The sequence below is a fragment of the Selaginella moellendorffii genome, unplaced genomic scaffold (assembly GCF_000143415.4).
Source record: "Selaginella moellendorffii unplaced genomic scaffold, v1.0 SELMOscaffold_8, whole genome shotgun sequence".
NCBI classification, from domain to species: Eukaryota; Viridiplantae; Streptophyta; class Lycopodiopsida; order Selaginellales; family Selaginellaceae; genus Selaginella; species Selaginella moellendorffii.
In genome coordinates, this window is record NW_003314269.1 from 216,408 (window position 1) to 236,487 (window position 20,080).

Genomic DNA, 20,080 nt, shown 5'->3' on the forward strand with positions numbered 1-20,080 from the left:
AGAACCCTAAACCCCGGCAAACCCTAAATTATGGCGATGGCTATGGCGGTCCCAATGCGCAGCGTATTCGCCCAGGCAGGAGGAGGCGATCAGGATTTCAACAAGCGCAGGCGCCGGCGCACCCTGGTATGCTCTTAGATCTAGGATTTCTTCGCGGTGGGATTGATCGGCTTCGACAGACCAAGGTGGATCCACTGATGCACCGGGAGAAGCGGCATTGCTACTTCGCGCAGCCTGCCGAGAGGGATTTCATCGAGCAAGGCAAGCGCGTGCTTCTCCATGCCGAATGGCTGCTGGACAGGGGCAATCACTTCGCCGTCACGATGAAGATCGCCAAGGCGGCGGACGACTTCCAGCGAAACCACAAGCAGGAGGCGCTCTATCAGAAGCCGGTGCTGAGGGCCATCGCCGATGAGATCAACAAGGAGTTTGGCCGCGGGGAGAAGCTCGTCACGGATGCTTACAACGAGGACGTGATGGATTACACGCAGTTCGTGAACTCCCCGCTCGAGGATCCGGAGGAAGTGATCGAGATTCCGGGGCCGAGGGCCACCAATTCGTGGGACTGGTGCGAGAGAACCGACTGGAAAGGCAAGGATTCCGGGGACCCTGGGTGGGTTACACACATGAAGAGGAAGGATATCGTGTGGATTCCAATCCAGGACGAGACCAAAACCTTTAGGCGGTTCTAGTAAGTTTTTCTCTTCGTCTTTATCACGTACTTATATTCCATCTTGAGGTTGACAAAGGACGCGCGAGGATCAACAATGTTCCAGCATCCAACCAAAGTAAGAGCTTCTTTCTTTCTTTTCCGTTCTCCTTTTTCTTATTCTCTAGGTTCTATTCTTCCGCATTGTACCTTAAAGTAAGAACGATCTGTCTAAGCACAAGCTCGTATGATGATTCATTCCTTTTTCTTCGTTCCTCTCTCCATGTAAGAACTAAAGGTAAGCACTTGCTCGATTTTCTTACCTGTCTCGTTCTGGAAAGCTCTTTTGGTTTTTTTCTCTTCCTTTTTTTTTTTAAAGGTTGCAGCAATAACATACAAGAGGGATTGAATGTGCGGCCAGTGGCAGTTGTTGTAGATCCGCAGTACCGTGCTCTTTTCCATAATGTGATGTGATAGCGAGTAGTGGCTCAACAGGGACGGGGATTGATTCCAATCTTTCTCCAGGTAAAACATCTCACACACACCTCTGTTTCCCTTCTCTCTCACACACTTCATCATCAAAGTACTGCACAGAAGCTCTGTCCTTTTTTCCTCCTCCCAACTTTCTCTCTTTCTCAACGTTGTCCTGACAAGCTATCATGGTTTCTTCCGCACAGACCAGAGCAGCCGAAGTGACTTACCAAGTCATTCCAAAAGGTCTATCGCTGGAACACCGGGACACATTCAGTGTCTTTTTTAACTCTCCCGGGATACACTCTCCATCAACGTCACGGATCTTTGGGAAGATCTCACCGGTTACAATGCAATGCGTGTCTCGGCAGCGCAGGAGGAGATAAGAGGCAGGTCGCCTGGCCTCTATGTTTCCTCGCCAGGATGCGTGTCCATACAGGGCTTTAAAGGCCCCGAAGCGCGCAGCGTAAGTAAGCTCCATATCTTTTCCTTTTGTGAGCTTTGCTTATGCTTATCTTCATCTCAGTCGCAGGCTCTGTCTCTCTCTCCCTCTCTCTCTCTCTCCCTCTCTCTCTCTCTCTCTCTCTCTCTCTCTCGCATCATCGCATTAATGAAAAGGCTGGACTTTTGATTAGCAACGTGATCGTCAGCCACTATATGTTGGTGATCATGGAACACAAAATCTCGCTTGGATCTTCTTCGACTCGCAAAGAATTCTACTTAACAAGGTAAGCAAAAAATCTTATTAACCAAATCTCGCAGGGTTCTTTGTTCCAGTGGAAGCACCTGGACAGGGGACGACCATTTCCAAAGCCACGGTATAAAAAGTTAAAACAACAACGTTGCCTCGCAATCTGTTATTTGAAAGCGCCCCGGCCAGCGTGGAAGCGTCAACATTTCTTTTACGTTGTGACCATCGGGGGCCAAAGCAAAAGATTGCGACTGCTACGTGATTAGTGCAAAAGATGTGGAAAGAAAAACGCTCCCGGAAAGATGACCTAGTTTTTCTTCTTTGTGTGTGTGCTGTGTGTGTTATAAGGTCTCGAGGCTGGGACTTTTCTTTGTGTGTGGGAGAAGAAAGAATTGAAGGGAAGAAGGTATGGCGACGGCGAGGACGATCGATTGCGCTGCGACGAGGAGGCGGCGCTGCTAGGCGCCCGCGCAACGCTGTTCGGGTGGGAGCTTTCGGCGCTGTGGCGTGCTGATCCGTGGAGAGATGGACGATTCCGGGGGAGGGAGGTCGAAATTTGTGAGGATTTGTGTGTTTTGCGGCAGTAGCAGCGGGAAGAAGACGAGCTACGGCGCCGCGGCTGCCGACCTCGGCCGCGAATTGGTAATGTGATGCTTCCTCTATTCCCTTGCGCATTGCATTTCTTTGATGAGCGAGTGCATGAGTGAATGAATGTGCGCCATTGTCTGCAAGGTTTCTTTTTTGGAGATCGGTGTGCTAGTTTCGAACGAATCACAGCAAGCTCTTTCTTTATTTTGGTGGGGGAGTTCTTGGATAGAATGGAAGGCTCTCCTTTTTAATTTTTTTTTTTTTTTTTCCCTCCTATTATTTTAGTCTCGGTTTAATCCCGTTGCATCGCTTGTGACTTCCACTTAGCTTATCATGCGACGACTTTTGCATTGCTCGACCACCACCATAGTTTACTTTTGCTTCCGCTTCTTTCTCTCATGTGTGTTCTTGCATTGTTTTTGGTTTGTTTTGCGTAGAAAGTGGTCTCTGTCCCGGTGTGGTGATGTTGTCCCTGGTTTCCTTACCTCGATACATTCGCTCCTTATGAGCAAAACTATAGAGTGGTGCATAAAAGGCGATTCATTCCTTGTCTCCTGGAGTGCTTTCGGAGGATAATTTGCTCGGGCACGAGAGTGGCCAGGCTGTCATGGAATTGATATGTTTGGTGTGGTTGAGCCAGGAGGATGAGCTTGCATCTCTCTCTGAGCGCGTGAACTCGTTATTTTGGTGGTACTTTATATTCCCAAGCTCTTGTCTCCTCACGCCCGATTTGTTGTATAAGTTTGTTGTGTGCGATCCCTTTTGTGGTTTGTTCTCTAACGAGCTTTGCGTGTTTTTGGCGTCTACAGGTAAAGAGGAAAATCGATCTGGTTTACGGAGGCGGCAACGTCGGACTGATGGGACTTATAGCGGAAGCGGTTTACGAAGGTGGCTGTCGCGTTACTGGGTACGTAGTGCTTTTTGTTGTGTTTTTTAACGTTCTTTTCGCCCCTCTGACCTTTTGGCTGTCCTCCTCGCAGAGTAATCCCAAAAGCGTTGATGCCTCACGAGGTAGTACAGGTTTACCATTTATTTCCATGTGGCTGGCTCGTTGGGACGGGCACTCATTCCCCAAAGCTCGTTTCATTTCCTTTCTAGATTTCAGGCAAGACGGTCGGAGAGGTGAAAGTCGTATCCGACATGCACCAGAGGAAAGCCGAGATGGCACGGCAGGCGGAGGCCTTTATCGCACTTCCGGGTATAGTTTTCTCGCGCTTTCTCGCGCTTTCTAGCCTGTGAAAAGTATTGACACATTCTTCGTTGTTGCCAGGCGGATATGGTACGCTAGAGGAGCTGCTGGAAATGATAACGTGGTCCCAGTTAGGCATTCATGATAAGCCTGTAAGAGATCTCGCAGTTTCTCACATGGAAAGTCTGATGTTTGTCGTCTCTCTTTCAGGTCGGCCTGCTAAACGTTGATGGTTACTACAATCCGCTGCTCGCCCTGTTTGACAAGGGCACGGAGGAAGGATTCATCAAGCCGTCGTCCAGGCAAATTGTCATTTCCGCATCGACTGCGGGCGAGCTCCTTGATAGACTAGAGGTAAGTTTTCCTCGGTTGTGTACAAGTTTCCTCGTGATCCTTTGTTTGTTTGGCAGGCTTATGTTCCAAACCACGTCTCGGTTGCTCCAAAAGAGACGTGGGAGATGGAACAATTGGGGTACTCGGCAGCATCGGCACCCCCAAGCCATACGCTGTGAGAAAATGTTTAAACCAATTCTTTTCTTTTTCAAGATGACTATTTGTTGACGCTTTGTAAACCCTGTGTTGACCCTTGAAAGGCTCAAGGCTTAACTAAACCAAAGTTTATTTCATGTAGAAGAGAGACGCAATATTTTTCAAGTGATCAACCCTGGGAAGACTGGCCAGCCCAGGGACCTGAGGGATAGTCTTGTAGAGCCGATCCCGGGTTCGAACCCACCCGAAGAAGAGGGACCCTCAAATAAAACAAACTGATCACTCCTTTAATTTTCCCAAGCATGTTGGGGCGCGGATTCGAACGCACGACTCTTTTGTACCTCACCAATTCCTGTAGTGGTGTCGCATTGTTCTTCGGCTTGTACATGGTTTAAATCTATTTAACTAGCGATTGAGTGGAAGAGCTTTTGGATTGTCTGTCTACGTGAAGAAACTTGCGGCAGATTTTGTTTCAAAGACAAAGGTCAGATTACAAAATTGGGACACGAGAGTTGCAGACACCAATGATGAACACGTACACTATCATCACTAAGTTCCATGGATGTTGCTAATGCAAGGTTGAAAAATTCATGCCGGATCCGGTGTGGCAAGAACCACTGAAGACATTGGCCTTCTCCGCTGTTCGGAACACATCCGCATACACTAGGGCGATGTGCTCAGTCACAAACTCAGACCCCTCCTCCCCGTCGCCAACAATGAAACTCGAATCAAACTTAACCATGTCCTCTATCGTCTGGCATGCCCGTCGCAGCGGCTTTCGCATCGCCAGCGCGTACTCAAGCGAGACCCTGATCCGCGCCATCTCACCCGATGACAAGAAAGTCTCAATCGCCGCCAGCCAGTCCTCGTCGTCCTCCAGGCATGCTACTACCTCTTCCGGACTAAGCTTCCTTTCCGGACCACGGCGGTGTAACCACGAACTTGGTAGTTCGCGGGCCACGAGCTTGCCGAGTGCATAGCTCCGGCAGCTGCTGTCCAAGACGGCCAACGAAAACGGGTGCCTCCCTGTGTAATGCTCCACAAGCATTGAGCGCTTCGGGAATCGCGAGCAAAGGAGCCCGAGAACGCTCAGCTTGTCTCGGAAAGCAGTCAGCTCCTCCTGCCAACCAAGACTTTAGAAATCAAAACACAAACATCCACAAGAAAGAACAGCTCACCCCGTAGAAACCATCCTCCAGAAGCAAGAGTTCGCACGGACTATACCGCAGCTGCAAGTACTCCTGCGTCATTCCAACCCCACGAGACAGCCCCAAGACAGTCACTGCTGCAAGTGAGAACAAAGCAAACAAATCGCTGTGGAACATCTTACGCAGCTCCTTGGCGGGCACTGTCACTGGCATTTCCTCTCCAACAGCGTCAAGCATCTCCCACTGATCGACGACAAAGTAAAACTCGTCACCCGCGGCTGCTACTCGATCGCGGAAGAACTTGGCAATGTCTTGCATAGAACCCAAGCGATCTAACTCATCCAGCAGCTCGGCCTCCTTGCAAAACGTGAACCTCAGCGCGTTCTTCACGCACCCGCCCAAGTCCTGCTTAGCGATAGCAATCGCGAGGTCCCAGAGGCAAACAATCCTGCTGTTAGTCCCCGCGGCATCGTGAATCCACCCGCAAGCCAAAGCCCTGAGCAAGCAACTCTTGCCGATTCCACACGGCCCAACGACTAGCAGCGTTTTTGTCTCTTTGGCTGCTTCCACCAGGCTCTCAAGATCACGGCGACCAACAAACTGGAGATCTCCTCCGGGCATCGACGGCGCCTTGCCGATTCCCGGATATGGAATCACCGTGATCTCACCGGCAGTGCACAGCTTACTCTTGTCGATTGCGGCGATGGCCTCGTGCGCCTTGACTGCCTTGGCCAGATCGTATTCCCCGCCATCGCTCCCACACACGCAGCGCAACCTCTTGACTGGGCGTCGCTGCATCCTCGCCTAAACCCTAAGATTTGTTGCGATCGCGGCCGTCCAATGCTCGTTCGCGCCCATTTTGCTTCCAGTCAAAACGAAGAGGATTCTTTGTATGGAGATTTGTTTGACACCATGGACCAGACGATTTAAGGGCATTCTCGATCCAGCTCGATCCATGTCGCAAATGGCCCCTCTTTGCCTGCGTTTTGATTCTTCTTGCAAATCCATCTCTTGCTCTAGCAATTACAAGTGCCGACAACATGGAATGTGCCTCGCAACTTGAGAGATTGGAAATCTTTCCCAGGACAATAAACCACAAGATTGGATGCTGCAATTACGTTTAGGAGAACAGGATTTCTCTGTGCTTGTTAGTGATCAGTGGATCCAGAGGCAACGCTGTCACAAGCCTTGCAAATATCTTCAAAGTCTGTAAAATTCAATGCGTATAGTTGTAATGAACGAAAAATATTTTAGTGATAAAATGGCAATGGTGCACACCAACGATAGAAATTCCATTTAAGTCCATGTACAAAAATCCTGTCGATGCCGATTTCATGTAGTAAATCCATAAGATTTTCAGTTTTAATAGAGCTCCTTCCTTCATCAACTTTACTTTAAATCTAATAAGCATCAGTAGTCCAACGGTTAGGATAATTGCCTTCCAAGCAATAGACCCGGGTTCGACTCCCGGTTGATGCATTTTTAATGCCTAAAATCTTTTTGCCACGTGTCGGCTCTAGGGTTTATGGAGAGGATGCGCTCCTTTTCCCTCATATGGCGATCGGCGATGTGCACTGCCGCCACTGGAGCACAGCCTGTTGCCGCTTCCTCAAGGTACGAGGAAGAATGCCGGGAATGTGGAGGCCCGATGGAGTGGAAATTATCGCAGGGTTCTGTCTGGAGTGAGGCAGACGAATCTAGCGACTGAGCAGCAACGCCAGGATGAGAATCCGGACCACGATCAGCAGCTGTCTATGGATTTCCGGATCAAGAAGAGGAATCTCGTCAAGGAGCTCGTCAAGCAACAAATCCGAGAGGAGATTCGCAAGAGAAGGGAGGAGGACAAGAACCGTGCTCCCAAGACCGAGAAGGAGTTTCTCGAAGTAAAGATCCGAAGGGTACGTCTTAGAACTTCTTCTTTTCCAAGGAGCACTCTTCTTAGTTGCTTTTGTTTATGTATTTTCTTTCGCTCGTTTCTTCCAGGCTTTGTACACGATCGATCTCAACAGGACGGAGATCCGGCGAAAGCATTCGTCCCATCTCACCGAAGGAAAGCGTTGCTTGCGAGAAACGGAGCCTCTGAGTGAAGGAGAGGCGGCGCACTACGCAAGGATTGGAAACAAAAACCAGAACTTTGCGTCCGTCGGTAAGCGTGGGATCTACGGAGGTGTGATCCACAACATCCACACCAACTGGAAGTTCCATGAGACGGTGAGGATCAAGTGCCCCCGCCACAACAGCATGGAGGAGACGCGGAGAATCGGTGCCGAGCTAGCGAGATTGAGTGGAGGCATCGTACTCGATGTCCTTGAGGACAGGACGGTGATTATGTTTCGTGGTAAGAACTACCAGACACCAGAGGAGCTCTATCCTCCAACTTTGGAAGCTGTCGACAGGAGAAATGTAAATTTGCTGCTCTTTTCTTTTCCCTCTTGTTCTTCTTTGACGAGTTTGCTGTTTTGTTTTTCCAGGCCGATTCCAGGCACCACATCCAACGGGCTTTGGATTCACAAGTTTACAGGCTGGGACAATACATTTCCAGGTACCACTTTCTCAAAGAAGACAGAGAGCCCGCTCAAGCCACGCAGCCGATGATAGTCTTACCAGGGGCTGGCAACGAAGACAGAGAAGAAGGTTTAGATCAAGGTGGTTGTCAAGTAGAAGGGGAGAATGGTGATAAAGATCAGGCTAGAGCAGCAGCAGCGGATGTTATAGCTACACAGGCGAGCCTCGAGCGAGTGGAAAAAAAGATGGCGTCCAGATTTGGGAGAGAACTTGGCCGCCACAAGACCGAGATTGGGAAGGAGAGGAGACGCGCGAGAAAGAACTTGTTTGATTACAAGATTCGCAGGTGTGGGGGGATAAAAGCGTACCTCCGTGGCCTGGGAGTACCATATCCATTCCCAAGACTCCACTCTTAAATAAATCCAGGGAGATAAGCTTATGATATGACTTGGATCCCACTGTCAGGTAGGGTTCTTGCGAGAGAAGAGAAGATTTTTAAGTACGAGCTCGAAGAAAGAGATGTTTGGCACTCTCGCCACCCACATTTTACTGCTGCTCGTCGCGATCATCGCGATCAATCTCTACCTAAGCTCGCTTCCGGCTTGGTTCTTCGTGACCCAAGTTAGCACTCGCTCCATCGCCGCCTTGCTCCACAATCTCACGCTCCACCCCCACGTCGCGGGGACGCCGCAGGGATTTGCTACTGCCAAGTTCGTCGAGGAGAGATTCCGCGAGTTTGGGCTCTCCACGCGCACGGTCGACTACGAGGTACTCGTCTCGTATCCATTGAAGCGATCGTTGTCCGTGGTCTACCCAAGAAACTCGTCACTCAGCTTGGCTCTTGACGAAGAGACCGTGGATGGCGATGGCGATTCCTCTGGAGTCATTCCAACTTTCTTCGCTTACTCGCCGTCTGGGGAAGCTCTTGCCGAGGTGGTGTACGCAAACTACGGCCAAAAATCCGATTTTGACGAGCTCAAGAGCCTGGGAGTGGAGGTGAGAGGGAGCGTGGTGATCGCCAGGCTTGGCAAGAGCTTTCGAGGGGATATCGTGTTTAACGCGCAGGAGGAAGGCGCGGTGGCCGTGGTTTTGTATCCGGATCCTCGAGACTACGCCACGAACGCTACCACTGAAGGCTACTATCCATTCTCGCGATGGTTGCCTCCAAGTGGAGTCCAGAGAGGCTCCGTGATCCAGGACCCCGGGGATCCTCTCACGCCGGGGTGGCCGAGTAGCAAGCTTTCCGAGAGACTGGACGCTTCCAACTTGACAAGGCTGGGAGTTCCAGCGATCCCGGCGCTGCCAATCTCCGCTCGCGACGCTCTTCCAATCATCGAGGCGCTGGGAGGCCCTGTTGCTCCTGATTCCTGACAAGGAGGACTTGCAGTCGATGCGTATCGAGCTGGGAAAGGACCTGTAAAACTTGATCTTCGCTACGAGGTAACTTCTGCAAAAAAAATATTAAAGCTTTTGAGCACTACGTACTTCCTGGCAGGCTAACCTGACCACTGCGCGTTTTTGGAATTATAGAAGGCTCTGAGAAAGATAGGTGAGCTTCAAATTAGTGTATTGTTTCTCAAGCTTTGACACATAGATATGTGCTTCTTGGGAATCACCGAGACGCTTGGACGTATGGAGCCGGCGATCCAAACAGCGGAACTGCCTGCCTTTTGGAGGTAAAGCTTTCATGTTATTCCTCAAAGAAACTTTTCGTGTTTTTGCGAGTTTTTAGATAGCTCGCATCTTTGGACAGTTTCTGAGAAGACCAGCGAGAACAATCGTATTTTGCAGCTGGGATGCCGAAGAGTACAGCCTGGTAATCCTTGGTGTCTCTATTATCTTCGTGTTTACTCATAAAAATTTCCTCTCTTAATAGACTGGTTCTACAGAGTGGGTCGAGGACAATTTGGCCATGCTTAAGGCTCGAGCGGTGGCTTATTTAAACGTGGATGAAGCAGTAACAGGCAGTTCTTTCTCAGCGTCTGCTACGCCTCAGCTTGACAACCTTTTAGTCGAAGTCACCAAAATGGTACGCAAATCTTACCATTTCTTTTGCAGCTCATGGCATTTTGGTTCTCTCAAGGTGAAAGATCCAGACTCAAATGGAACCATATTTGACTCGTGGTGTGGAAATCAAACGATTGTGTAAGGGACAAAGAATTTATCATTACCATCTCCTCTGCTCCGTATTAATGGTTTGATCGACTCAGGTCGGGAGGCTGGGCAGTGGTGGCTCCGACTACGCTCCATTCTTGCAGCACGCAGGAATTCCCTCCACCAGCATGACGTACAAAGAAAAAAACTCAGATTTTTCCGTGTATCATTCACTCTATGACAATTACAACTGGATGAAAAACTTTGGAGACCCTGAGTTTCATCGCCATGCGACAGTTGAAACTTTGCTTTTGATTCTTTTTTATAAGATTTCGAGGCTTTGGTGCTAGTGGTGAAAGTCTGGGGACTGCTTGCGAGGCGCTTGGCCATGGACACGATCTTGCCTTTCAACTATGTCTCGTATGCAAATGTCCTGGAGGTACTAGCGATTATATCATTGCTTTTCATGAGTTGGATTGTTTCTTAAAGGTCGCTGTAAAGGATTTGGAGGCCAGGTTCCTGCTTATTTCGGGTCATCCAGTAAGCTTTTCTCTTTTTTCTTCTTTCGCTTGGTGAAGATTTGTCTCATGGGTTTTTCCAGGTTAATATACTTAGCCTCAGCAAGTCGCGCGACGTAAATTTCTTCCCACTTCATTCTGTGGTGGATCAACTTCGTGAACTTGCCTCCAAGATCCCTTCCTTCACTGCACCCAGAAGTAAAAATGATATTTTGATGCTTGGAGAGCTCTGTTTTCTAGATGGCGAAGGCCTTCCAGGGAAGCCATGGTTCAAACACTTGGTGAGTGCATTTTATCTGATTGTAAGAGGTTTGATGTTCAGAATTGTGTAGATCTCAAACAAATGTCTATGGTACCTCCACATTCCTTGCTATTGCGGACGTTATATCGAAGATGGCTGTGGGTGAGGACAAAGAAGAGCTTAAAGCTTTAAAACAAGACTTGCAACATGAAATCTGGAGAGCTTCGAGAGCTATCCAGTGTGCCGCCAATGTCATAAAAGGTAATATATTTTCCTAAATGGTCCTGAGAGAATCATGGCAGTTGAACCGTGCGCAGTTGCTCTCGGTATTTATCCTATCCTTTCCACATTGCATTGAATATAGTCAACGGTATGGTCAAAATAGTCAACGATCAGACTGTAATGGTGAGAAAGGACGAGCATGAGGAAGTTGCTAAGGTGTGGGCTCAAATGGAAGTGGCTGGGCCCTTCAGAGTGGCAAACAAGATCTGGCGGAACATTGGCGAGAGGAAGAGGAGCAGCTGTGGAAGAGAAGAAAGAGGAGCTTCTTTTCGTCACGTCTAATGGTGTGTCATCTCTTCCATTTTGAGCTGTTGTGGTTAAGGATTTTGCCTCTTGCGCTCACTAGGGAGAGGATGGATTTTTTTATTTATTTTTAATTTTTTCGTGCTGTTGGTTCTTACCGTGCTCGGATGTTTGGACAATAGTATAGCGCCTATAGCTGCTTTGGCCAAAGAGCAAGCAAGGGTAAGACAGATCCAAAGAGCTGCGTGGCGATGCTTATCCTTGTTTCAATGCAGGAGAAGGTCAGCTGAGACCAATAAAGTCAGCGGTAAGATCTCACTTTCTTCTGATTTCTAGCCCAACGCAGCTCGTCAAGCAACAAATCCGAGAGGAGATTCGCAAGAGAAGGGAGGAGGACAAGAACCGTGCTCCCAAGACCGAGAAGGAGTTTCTCGAAGTAAAGATCCGAAGGGTACGTCTTAGAAGTTCTTCTTTTCCAAGGAGCACTCTTCTTATTTGCTTTTATTTATGTATTTTCTTTCGCTCGTTTCTTCCAGGCTTTGTACACGATCGATCTCAACAGGACGGAGATCCGGCGAAAGCATTCGTCCCATCTCACCGAAGGAAAGCATTGCTTGCGAGAAACGGAGCCTCTGAGTGAAAGAGAGGCGGCGCACTACGCAAGGATTGGAAACAAAAACCAGAACTTTGCGTCCGTCGGTAAGCGTGGGATCTACGGAGGTGTGATTCACAACATCCACACCAACTGGAAGTTCCATGAGACGGTGAGGATCAAGTGCCCGCGCCACAACAGCATGGAGGAGACGCGGAGAATCAGTGCCGAGGTAGCGAGATTGAGTGGAGGCATCGTGCTCGATGTCCTTGAGGACCGGACGGTGATTATGTTTCGTGGTAAGAACTACCAGACACCAGAGGAGCTCTATCCTCCAACCTTGGAAGCTGTCGACAGGAGAAATGTGAGTTTGCTGGTGTTTTCTTTTTCCTCTTGTTCTTCTTTGACGAGTTTGCTGTTTTCGTTTTTTCAGGCCGATTCTAGGCACCACATCCAACGGGCTTTGGATTCACAAGTTTACAGGCTGGGGCAATACATTTCCAGGTACCACTTTCTCAAAGAAGACAGAGAGCCCGCTCAAGCCACGCAGCCGATGATATTCTTACCAAGGGCTGGCAACAAAGAAAGAGAAGAAGGTTTAGATCAAGGTTGTCAAGTAGATGGGGAGAATGGTGATAAAGATCAGGCTAGAGCAGCAGCAGCGGATGTTATAGCTACACAGGCGAGCCGCGAGCGAGTGGAAAAAAAGATGGCGTCCAGATTTGCGAGAGAACTTGGCCGCCACAAGACCGAGATTGGGAAGGAGAGGAGACGCGCGAGAAAGAACTTGTTTGATTACAAGATTCGCAGGTGTGGGGGGATAAAAGCGTACCTCCGTGGCCTGGGAGTACCATATCCATTTCCAAGACTCCACTCTTAAACAAATCCAGGGAGATAAGCTTGGAACTTCTATGATATGACTTGGATCCCACTATCAGGTAGCGTTCTTGCGAGAGAAGAGAAGATTTTTAAGTACGAGCTCGAAGAAAGAGATGTTTGGCACTCTCGCCACCCACATTTTACTGTTGCTCGTCGCGATCATCGCGATCAATCTCTACCTAAGCTCGCTTCCGGCTTGGTTCTTCGTGACCCAAGTTAGCACTCGCTCCATCGCCGCCTTCCTCCACAATCTCACGCTCCACCCCCATGTCGCGGGGACGCCGCAGGGGTTTGCTACTGCCAAGTTCGTCGAGGAGAGATTCCGCGAGTTTGGGCTCTCGACGCGCACGGTCGACTACGAGGTACTCGTCTCGTATCCATTGAAGCGATCGTTGTCCGTGGTCTACCCAAGCAACTCGTCACTCAGCTTGGCTCTAGACGAAGAGACCGTGGATGGCGATGGCGATTCCTCTGGAGTCATTCCAACTTTCTTCGCTTACTCGCCGTCTGGGGAAGCTCTTGCCGAGGTGGTGTACGCAAACTACGGCCAAAAATCCGATTTTGACGAGCTCAAGAGCCTGGGAGTGGAGGTGAGAGGGAGCGTGGTAATCGCCAGGCTTGGCAAGAGCTTTCGAGGGGATATCGTGTTTAACGCGCAGGAGGAAGGCGCGGTGGCCGTGGTTTTGTATCCGGATCCTCGAGACTACGCCACGAACGCTACCACTGAAGGCTACTATCCATTCTCGCGATGGTTGCCTCCAAGTGGAGTCCAGAGAGGCTCCGTGATCCAGGACCCCGGGGATCCTCTCACCCCGGGGTGGCCGAGTAGCAAGCTTTCCAAGAGACTGGACGCTTCCAACTTGACAAGGCTGGGAGTTCCAGCGATCCCCGCGCTGCCAATCTCCGCTCGCGACGCTCTTCCAATCATCAAGGCGCTGGGAGGCCCTGTTGCTCCTGATTCCTGGCAAGGAGGACTTGCAGTGGACGCGTATCGAGCTGGGAAAGGACCTGTGAAACTTGATCTTCGCTACGAGGTAAGTTTTGCAAAAAAAATATTAAAGCTTTTGAGCACTAGTACTTCCTGGCAGGCTAACCTGACCACTGCGACAATTCGTAACGTTTTTGGAATTATAGAAGGCTCTGAGAAAGATAGGTGAGCTTCAAATTAGTGTATTGTTTCTCAAGCTTTGACACATAGATATGTGCTTCTTGGGAATCACCGAGACGCTTGGACGTATGGAGCCGGCGATCCAAACAGCGGAACTGCCTGCCTTTTGGAGGTAAAGCTTTCATGTTATTCCTCAAAGAAACTTTTCATGTTTTTGCGAGTTTTTAGATAGCTCGCATCTTTGGACAGTTTCTGAGAAAACCAGCGAGAACAATCGTATTTTGCAGCTGGGATGCCGAAGAGTACAGTCTGGTAATCCTTTGTATCTCTATTATCTTCGTGTTTACTCATAAAAATATCCTCTCTTAATAGATTGGTTCTACGGAGTGGGTCGAGGACAATTTGGCCATGCTTAAGGCTCGAGCGGTGGCTTATTTAAACGTGGATGAAGCAGTAACAGGCAGTTCTTTCTCAGCGTCTGCTACGCCTCAGCTTGACAACCTTTTATTCGAAGTCACCAAAATGGTACGCAAATCTTACCATTTTTTTAATTTTTTTTGCAACTCATGGCATTTTGATTGTCTCAAGGTGAAAGATCCAGACTCAAATGGAACCATATTTGACTCGTGGTGTGGAAAATCAAACGATTGTGTAAGAGACAAAGAATTTATCATTATCATCTCCTCTGCTCCGTATTAATGGTTTGATCGACTCAGGTCGGGAGGCTGGGCGGTGGTGGCTCCGACTACGCTCCATTCTTGCAGCACGCAGGAATTCCCTCCACCAGCATGACGTACGAAGAGAAAAACTCAGATTTTCCCGTGTATCATTCACTCTATGACAATTACAACTGGATGAAAAACTTTGGAGACACTCAGTTTCATCGCCATGCAACAGGTGAAACTTTGCTTTTGATTCCTTTTTATAAGATTTCGAGGCTTTGGTGCTAGTGGTGAAAGTCTGGGGACTGCTTGCGAGGCGCTTGGTCATGGACACGATCTTGCCTTTCAACTATGTCTCGTATGCAAATGTCCTGGAGGTACTAGCGATTATACCATTGCTTTTCATGAGTTGGATTGTTTCTTAAAGGTCGCTGTAAAGGATTTGGAGGCCAGGTTCCTGCTTATTTCGGGTCATCTGGGACGGCCTACGTTGGAGGTACCAAGAATGCTTTCGTTCCGGGTGGAAGTGATCCGGGCCTCAAACCACGAAGCTCCAGTAAGCTTTTCTCTTTTTTCTTCTTTCGCTTGGTCTCATCGGTTTTTCCAGGTTAATATACTTAGCCTCAGCAAGTCGCGCGACGTAAATTTCTTCCCACTTCATTTTGCGGTGGATCAACTTCGTGAACTTGCGTCCAAGATCCCTTCTTTCACTGCGCCCAGAAGTAAAAATGATATTTTGATGCTTGGAGAGCGCTGTTTTCTAGATGGCGAAGGCCTTCCAGGGAAGCCATGGTTCAAACACTTGGTGAGTGCATTTTATCTGATTGTAAGAGTTTTGATGTTGAGAATTGTGTAGATCTATGGCCCAACTCAAACAAATGTCTATGGTACCTCGACATTCCCTGCTATTGCGGACGTTATATCGAAGATGGCTGTGGGTGAGGACAAAGAAGAGCTTAAAGCTTTAAAACAAGACTTGCAACATGAAATATGGAGAGCTGCGAGAGCTATCTAGTGTGCCGCGAATGTCATAAAAGGTGATATATTTTTCTAAATGGTCCTGAGAGAATCATGGCCGTTGAACCGTGCGCAGTTGCTCTCGGTATTTATCCTATCCTTTCCATTGCCAGCTCACAGCGTCACGCCATTGCATTGAATATAGTCAATGGTATGGTCAAAAAAGTCAACGATCAGACGATCACTAACGAGCATCTTCAAGTCCAGCGGGTTTCAGCTAGCAAAATGGATGAGGAGGTTGCTAAGGTGTGGGCTCAAATGGAAGTGGCTGGGCCCTTCAGAGTGGCGAACAAGATCTGGCGGAACATTGGCGAGAGGAAGAGGAGCACCTGTGGAAGAGAAGAAAGAGGAGCTTCTTTTCGTGACGGTGCCATTTCTTCCATTTTGAGCTATTGTGGTTAAGGATTTTGCCTCTTGCGCTCACTAGGGAGAGGATGGATTTTTTATTTTTTTTAATTGTTTCGTGCTGTTGGTTCTTACCGTGCTCGGATGTTCGGACAATAGTATAGCGCCTATAGCTGCTTTGGCCAAAGAGCAAGCAAAGGTAAGACAGATCCAAAGAGCTGCGTGGCGATGCTTATCCTTGTTTCAATGCAGGAGAAGGTCGTTTCAGTGCAGCTGAGACCAACAAAGTCAGCGGTAAGATCTCACTTTCTTCTGTTTTCTAGCCCAACGCAGCTGAAGGCTCGCCAGCCCAGTGTCCGATGGAGGCTCTACGTTTTCAGAGACGGAGTGGAGCGTCTTTAGACGGTAACGCTTTTCTGTAAATAATCTTAGTGATCACACTGATATACATTCGATGTGATGGTCTGATCGAGCAGCGGATGAGCATTCCGAAATGTTTCAGCTTGAGCACATGAATCAACCACTAGATTCGGTTCAGGGACCTTGGTTTACTGTTATGACCGTCTGACCATCCCTTTCAGTAAGCGGAACCAGGGAATCCAAACCATCTTCCCAAGGTCGCTGACCACGCGCATACCTTTTCGATCTCTGAGGTGAACCTTCAAGCGTGCTCTGAGAACTTAGAAGCTCCTCAAGCGTTTCACTGCCGAAACTTATGCCCCCAACCTCCGAATGATCTTGCACTTTAAAGCACCGTTTCAGAGCATCAACAAACTTCGAGATGGTATTTTTCTGACCATCGCTGCCCTGACCTGCTTTGCTGGGCTGCGAGTCGAAGAATCTGAGCTTCCGGGAATTCAGGTTGTAAACTGCGTAGATGAACGTGCAGACAGGACCTAAGCAGACCAAACCCCCGGGGACAGAAGTGGCGATCATGCTGGTCTGGTACTTTCCCAAAGGTGGCAATGCTGAGAATCCTGCGGCTCCAAATCCCACGAGGACGAAGATGATGGAGAGAACGAGCATGACTGCTGCGGCAATGAGTATTTGTCGGAGACGGCTAAGGAGTCTCAGGTTGAATTTGTCGGGAGAACGCAGGACCCCGGTGACTGCTGCCAGAGCACTGGCCATGGCGAAAAAGAAGGACAAACTGTTGGCAACCCAGAACACAACCACACCTGGTCTGTCGATGGACACATACTCCCTGTTGTCCTTGAACTTAAGCCTGTACCCCAGTGGCGGATTCAAGAAGCCTCCGAACGCGACACTGGCAATGAGAGCTGATCCAACCAGTATCGCGTTTAAGCCATCCACGAACATCTGCCGGTCCTTCTGCAAGCTCTTAGTGTAGCTGCTCCACTGGAGGTAGTTCATGACAGCATCCTCCTCACCCATCCATTGTGCGTCCCAGTAAGGTGGCTGGCCGAAGTTATCGCAGATGTCTGGTTTGCAGCCTTTGCGAGACAAGGTAATCATTGTCTCGCGATCCTGTAAGATGGCAGCCCAGTGCAAAGCAGTCCGACCTGTCCGGCGGCCTGTGTCATTGGGATAATCTTTGATGAACTTTTCCGACCACTGTTTCAAACGTTGAGCCAGCCGTTTCCTCCTACGTCCTTCTTCGTTGTTATATCTATTTTCTCTCCAGATGTTGTCTTGCGAGATGGCCTGCAAGTCCTTGCTTCTGCCTTCTTCAATTTTTGCCTCCCAATAAGCCACAGGAACATCTTTCACCAGTTCACTCACGTCGTCGAAGGCACCCTTGTACTTGCTTGGCAAATTTCGATATTTGTCTTCAAAGTTAATGTCCAGTTCCTTCCATACAGCTTCCTTGATCATGTCGGGTAATTCCTGGGTGAAGCACTTTGCCATGCAGGTTGCGAAGGTCTCCCTTCCCCGCAGCTCATCCTGTTCTCCATGCGAGAAAGCAATCTTAAAAGCTAACCTGAGTTGATCATTGATTCCTTTCACGTTGGTGTACTTCGTCATCACGAACTCCATCACAGGCTTTACTCTGTTGAACAGGCCCTCGCCAGCGAATTCTGTGCATCTGGTAGTGGCACTCAAAGCAGCCCATTCCAGTAGCCGTGATTCCTCCACAAGCTCATGAATAGAGTCCCCTGGCCATGTACCCAACTGAAGCTTCGCTAATAGCTCATTCGTGTGAATGCCTCCATATGCAACAGCAGACGCCAATATACCAGGCTCCAACACTCCATCGCTACTCAGGAAAATCCACGGCACCACATCAATTATGTCGGCTTGACCATGATCTTCAATACGCTGGAATGCCCGCTGCCAGTCCTTGTGACTTCCTGGAAACACCTGTATCTTTCTTTTCACATGTTCACGTATGAGTATGCCAAGACAGTCTCTTTTGCCACCCATAGCCGCCCAATGCCATGGCAGTCCTTTCTCAACCTTGTCCTCCGCATCTAGGTTGATGTCGTTAATTTTCAGCAACCACTCGAGTGCAACAGTGTTCCCACTCCAGGCAGCAAAGTGCAACGGAGTCAGACCTGCTTTAGTAGCTCGGTTCACTTCCAGGCCGTTCGGATCCAGCAACGCGAAGATATCTTTACCCCCTCCTCTAGCAGCAAAGTGCAATACTCCAGCTCCTGTCTCATCTTCTAACCCAAAATCAGCACCTTCGTCGCATAATTTTCGAGCAATGTCAGCTCTGCCTTGTCCAACAGCATAATGCAAAGGAGTGTGCCCACGCTTATTCTTTTTGTTAATCTTCGCACCTGCTTCCAGTAATGCTGTGACGATTGCGACTTCCCCTTGGCCAGGGCTCTCCCCTGCTACGATTTCAACATAATTCGAAGCAGCGAAATGAAGAGCAGTGTTGCCGAGTTCGTCTTGCTTCCGTACGTCAATCTTACTTTTTTCATGGACGTTCAGCAGCGCTTTCACCAGACTTACATTTCCAAATTCGCTTGCAAGGTGTAGTGCGGTTTTGTCAGCATAAACATTGTGGATGTTCCAACCATATTTTAGAGCTTCCAGTTTGTCACTAAAATCTCCACCTTCTTGGATCCGCAGCTCCTCCAAGGCATCTGCCCAAAAATTTCAGATGTTAGAAGGACTTACTCTCTACGACTTACTCGTGATATCTTCCACTGAGCAAGCCTTTTGGAATCGTGGCTTCAAGGCTGTGTGCAGTAGCAGTTGAAAAACCGACTCATTTCCTTGTAACGCCAGGTGCAACGAAGACGCTCCCTCCTTGTCTTTTCGGCACGGATCAGCACCTTTGGCAATCAGCAGAACAATCATGTCCTGCTGCTCTTGTAGATGTTGTTCCACACGGGAAAGCTCCTGCTGCCATCCGCGTAACATTTTTAAGTCCAACTCCTTTAATTCCAACTTCTTTACCTCCAACTCGTTTATCATCTGCAGGTGCATTCTGACTGCAAGGTGCAGAAGAGTCTGGCCCTTCTCCAAGTCAGGGGTGTCCACCTCGGCTTCGCGGTAGAGCAACTCCTTCAGAACTTCAAGGTTGCCACCTTTTTTGACTGCAATGTGTAACGGCGCCTCCCCCTTGATATTCTTTTGGCATGGATCCGCATCATTCCATAAGAGCGCTTGTATCACTTTCACGTTCTGTCGTTCCACAGCAGTGTGCAAGGGAGTATTGCCACTTTTATCAACGACATTAAGTTGCTCTGCATCCGTCAGCTCGTCTAGCAGTTGTAAAACGATGGCAGGGTTTTCAATAGTGGCAGCTCCATGTAGAGCTGTCCTACCATTGGATGAATCTGCTTCTAAGATGTCTTTTACCTTAGTCGGAGACCATTCGAGCAGCCAGGATATTGCAGAAGTGTTCTCAGCCTCGGCGGCGAGATATAGTGCAGTTGTGAAGATACCTTGCTGCCTATCATAGACAGTATGACCATCCCAGTCTTTGTTATTGATCAGGTCGAGCAATTTGTCTTCAGGGCTGCTATCCATGAGAATCGGCCGAAATTGATCTGGAGGAGCAAAGGTAATGTGTAGATACATAGTCCTGAAAGCAAGAGTGGGTTGAGAGGCAATGCTGTCACAAGCCTTGCAAATGTCTTCAAAGTCTGTAACATTCAATGCGTATAGTTGTGGTGATGAACAAAAAATATTTTAGAGATAAAATGGCAATGGTGCAAACCAAGGATAGAAATTCCATTTAAGTCCATGTATAAAAATCCTGTCGATGCCGATTTCATGTAGTAAATCCAATTTTTTTTCAGATTTTCAGTTTTTTATAGAGGATCAATGCCAAAAAGAAAGCAATGTCTCAGGTTAATTTTATTTCAATTGTATTAAGCATAAGTAGTCCAACGGTTAAGATATTTGCCTTCCAAGCAATAGATCCGGGTTCGACTCCCGGCTGATGCAT

At 48.6% G+C, this 20,080-nt stretch overlaps 5 protein-coding genes, 1 long non-coding RNA gene and 2 other non-coding genes across 12 annotated transcripts; all 8 read left to right on the forward strand.

Annotated features, from left to right (window-relative positions):
- Positions 1–14: 14 nt before the first annotated feature.
- On the forward strand, positions 15–4,218 carry LOC9636127 (probable cytokinin riboside 5'-monophosphate phosphoribohydrolase LOGL10). Of its 5 annotated transcripts, XM_002966772.2 has the most exons (10): positions 744–788; positions 838–947; positions 1,029–1,174; positions 1,327–2,453; positions 3,209–3,306; positions 3,380–3,410; positions 3,498–3,597; positions 3,670–3,740; positions 3,799–3,942; positions 3,999–4,218. In XM_002966772.2, exons 4-10 carry the CDS (start codon positions 2,337–2,339, stop codon positions 4,098–4,100), a joined length of 663 nt encoding a protein of 220 aa, XP_002966818.1. In that variant the 5' UTR covers positions 744–788; positions 838–947; positions 1,029–1,174; positions 1,327–2,336; the 3' UTR covers positions 4,101–4,218. The 5 variants fall into 5 exon arrangements, 1 of the variants encoding a protein (XP_002966818.1); XR_002992059.1 differs by lacking the exons at positions 3,209–3,306; positions 3,380–3,410; positions 3,498–3,597; ... (1 more) ...; positions 3,799–3,942; positions 3,999–4,218 and adding exons at positions 15–126; positions 180–691 and having other exon boundaries at positions 740–788; positions 1,327–2,131; XR_002992061.1 differs by lacking the exons at positions 3,209–3,306; positions 3,380–3,410; positions 3,498–3,597; ... (1 more) ...; positions 3,799–3,942; positions 3,999–4,218 and adding exons at positions 15–126; positions 180–691 and having other exon boundaries at positions 740–788; positions 867–947; positions 1,327–2,131.
- A 2,414-nt stretch (positions 4,219–6,632) lies between these two features.
- TRNAG-UCC lies at positions 6,633–6,704 on the forward strand. The gene has a single exon. It is a non-coding gene; the product is annotated as a tRNA-Gly (tRNA).
- Positions 6,705–6,758: 54 nt separating this feature from the next.
- Positions 6,759–8,172, forward strand: LOC9636128 (CRM-domain containing factor CFM2, chloroplastic). Its single transcript, XM_024671623.1, has 4 exons — positions 6,759–6,839; positions 6,895–7,123; positions 7,209–7,628; positions 7,697–8,172. Exons 1-4 carry the CDS (start codon positions 6,760–6,762, stop codon positions 8,144–8,146), a joined length of 1,179 nt encoding a protein of 392 aa, XP_024527391.1. The 5' UTR covers position 6,759; the 3' UTR covers positions 8,147–8,172.
- Positions 8,173–8,211: 39 nt separating this feature from the next.
- Positions 8,212–10,095, forward strand: LOC112345300 (probable glutamate carboxypeptidase LAMP1). The gene is made up of 7 exons (XM_024671723.1): positions 8,212–9,098; positions 9,236–9,279; positions 9,325–9,406; positions 9,463–9,546; positions 9,607–9,759; positions 9,814–9,875; positions 9,941–10,095. The coding sequence occupies exons 1-7, from the start codon at positions 8,250–8,252 to the stop codon at positions 10,014–10,016; spliced, it is 1,350 nt and encodes a 449-aa protein (XP_024527491.1). The 5' UTR covers positions 8,212–8,249; the 3' UTR covers positions 10,017–10,095.
- Positions 10,096–10,180: 85 nt separating this feature from the next.
- On the forward strand, positions 10,181–10,505 carry LOC112345272. The gene is made up of 3 exons (XR_002991989.1): positions 10,181–10,263; positions 10,314–10,364; positions 10,426–10,505. It is a non-coding gene; the product is annotated as an uncharacterized LOC112345272 (long non-coding RNA).
- Positions 10,506–10,735: 230 nt separating this feature from the next.
- LOC112345301 (uncharacterized CRM domain-containing protein At3g25440, chloroplastic-like) lies at positions 10,736–12,615 on the forward strand. The gene is made up of 6 exons (XM_024671724.1): positions 10,736–10,844; positions 11,057–11,149; positions 11,296–11,389; positions 11,445–11,559; positions 11,645–12,064; positions 12,134–12,615. Exons 1-6 carry the CDS (start codon positions 10,736–10,738, stop codon positions 12,578–12,580), a joined length of 1,278 nt encoding a protein of 425 aa, XP_024527492.1. The 3' UTR covers positions 12,581–12,615.
- On the forward strand, positions 12,597–15,461 carry LOC9634678 (probable glutamate carboxypeptidase LAMP1). Its single transcript, XM_024671725.1, has 11 exons — positions 12,597–13,613; positions 13,668–13,732; positions 13,778–13,859; positions 13,916–13,999; positions 14,060–14,212; positions 14,276–14,338; positions 14,404–14,584; positions 14,638–14,726; positions 14,777–14,905; positions 14,957–15,154; positions 15,206–15,461. Exons 1-11 carry the CDS (start codon positions 12,693–12,695, stop codon positions 15,362–15,364), a joined length of 2,124 nt encoding a protein of 707 aa, XP_024527493.1. The 5' UTR covers positions 12,597–12,692; the 3' UTR covers positions 15,365–15,461.
- Positions 15,462–20,007: 4,546 nt separating this feature from the next.
- Positions 20,008–20,079, forward strand: TRNAG-UCC. Its single transcript has one exon. It is a non-coding gene; the product is annotated as a tRNA-Gly (tRNA).
- The last annotated feature ends 1 nt before the right edge of the window (position 20,080 follows it).

Coding starts and splice junctions, on each gene's coding strand:
- LOC9636127 (XM_002966772.2), top strand. CDS start 2,337: ATGGACGATTCCGGGGGAGGGAGGTCGAAATTTGTGAGGATTTGTGTG. Junction 3,307..3,379: donor GGTGGCTGTCGCGTTACTGG/GTACGTAGTGCT, acceptor TCCTCCTCGCAG/AGTAATCCCAAAAGCGTTGA. Junction 3,741..3,798: donor TAGGCATTCATGATAAGCCT/GTAAGAGATCTC, acceptor TCTCTCTTTCAG/GTCGGCCTGCTAAACGTTGA.
- LOC9634678 (XM_024671725.1), top strand. CDS start 12,693: ATGTTTGGCACTCTCGCCACCCACATTTTACTGTTGCTCGTCGCGATC. Junction 14,339..14,403: donor GTGGAAAATCAAACGATTGT/GTAAGAGACAAA, acceptor TGATCGACTCAG/GTCGGGAGGCTGGGCGGTGG. Junction 15,155..15,205: donor AGCCATGGTTCAAACACTTG/GTGAGTGCATTT, acceptor AGAATTGTGTAG/ATCTATGGCCCAACTCAAAC.
- LOC9636128 (XM_024671623.1), top strand. CDS start 6,760: ATGCGCTCCTTTTCCCTCATATGGCGATCGGCGATGTGCACTGCCGCC. Junction 7,124..7,208: donor TCGAAGTAAAGATCCGAAGG/GTACGTCTTAGA, acceptor CGTTTCTTCCAG/GCTTTGTACACGATCGATCT. Junction 7,629..7,696: donor AAGCTGTCGACAGGAGAAAT/GTAAATTTGCTG, acceptor TTGTTTTTCCAG/GCCGATTCCAGGCACCACAT.
- LOC112345300 (XM_024671723.1), top strand. CDS start 8,250: ATGTTTGGCACTCTCGCCACCCACATTTTACTGCTGCTCGTCGCGATC. Junction 9,099..9,235: donor GCCCTGTTGCTCCTGATTCC/TGACAAGGAGGA, acceptor AGGCTAACCTGA/CCACTGCGCGTTTTTGGAAT. Junction 9,876..9,940: donor TGTGGAAATCAAACGATTGT/GTAAGGGACAAA, acceptor TGATCGACTCAG/GTCGGGAGGCTGGGCAGTGG.
- LOC112345301 (XM_024671724.1), top strand. CDS start 10,736: ATGGCTGTGGGTGAGGACAAAGAAGAGCTTAAAGCTTTAAAACAAGAC. Junction 10,845..11,056: donor TGCCGCCAATGTCATAAAAG/GTAATATATTTT, acceptor TGGGCCCTTCAG/AGTGGCAAACAAGATCTGGC. Junction 11,150..11,295: donor TCTTTTCGTCACGTCTAATG/GTGTGTCATCTC, acceptor ACAATAGTATAG/CGCCTATAGCTGCTTTGGCC.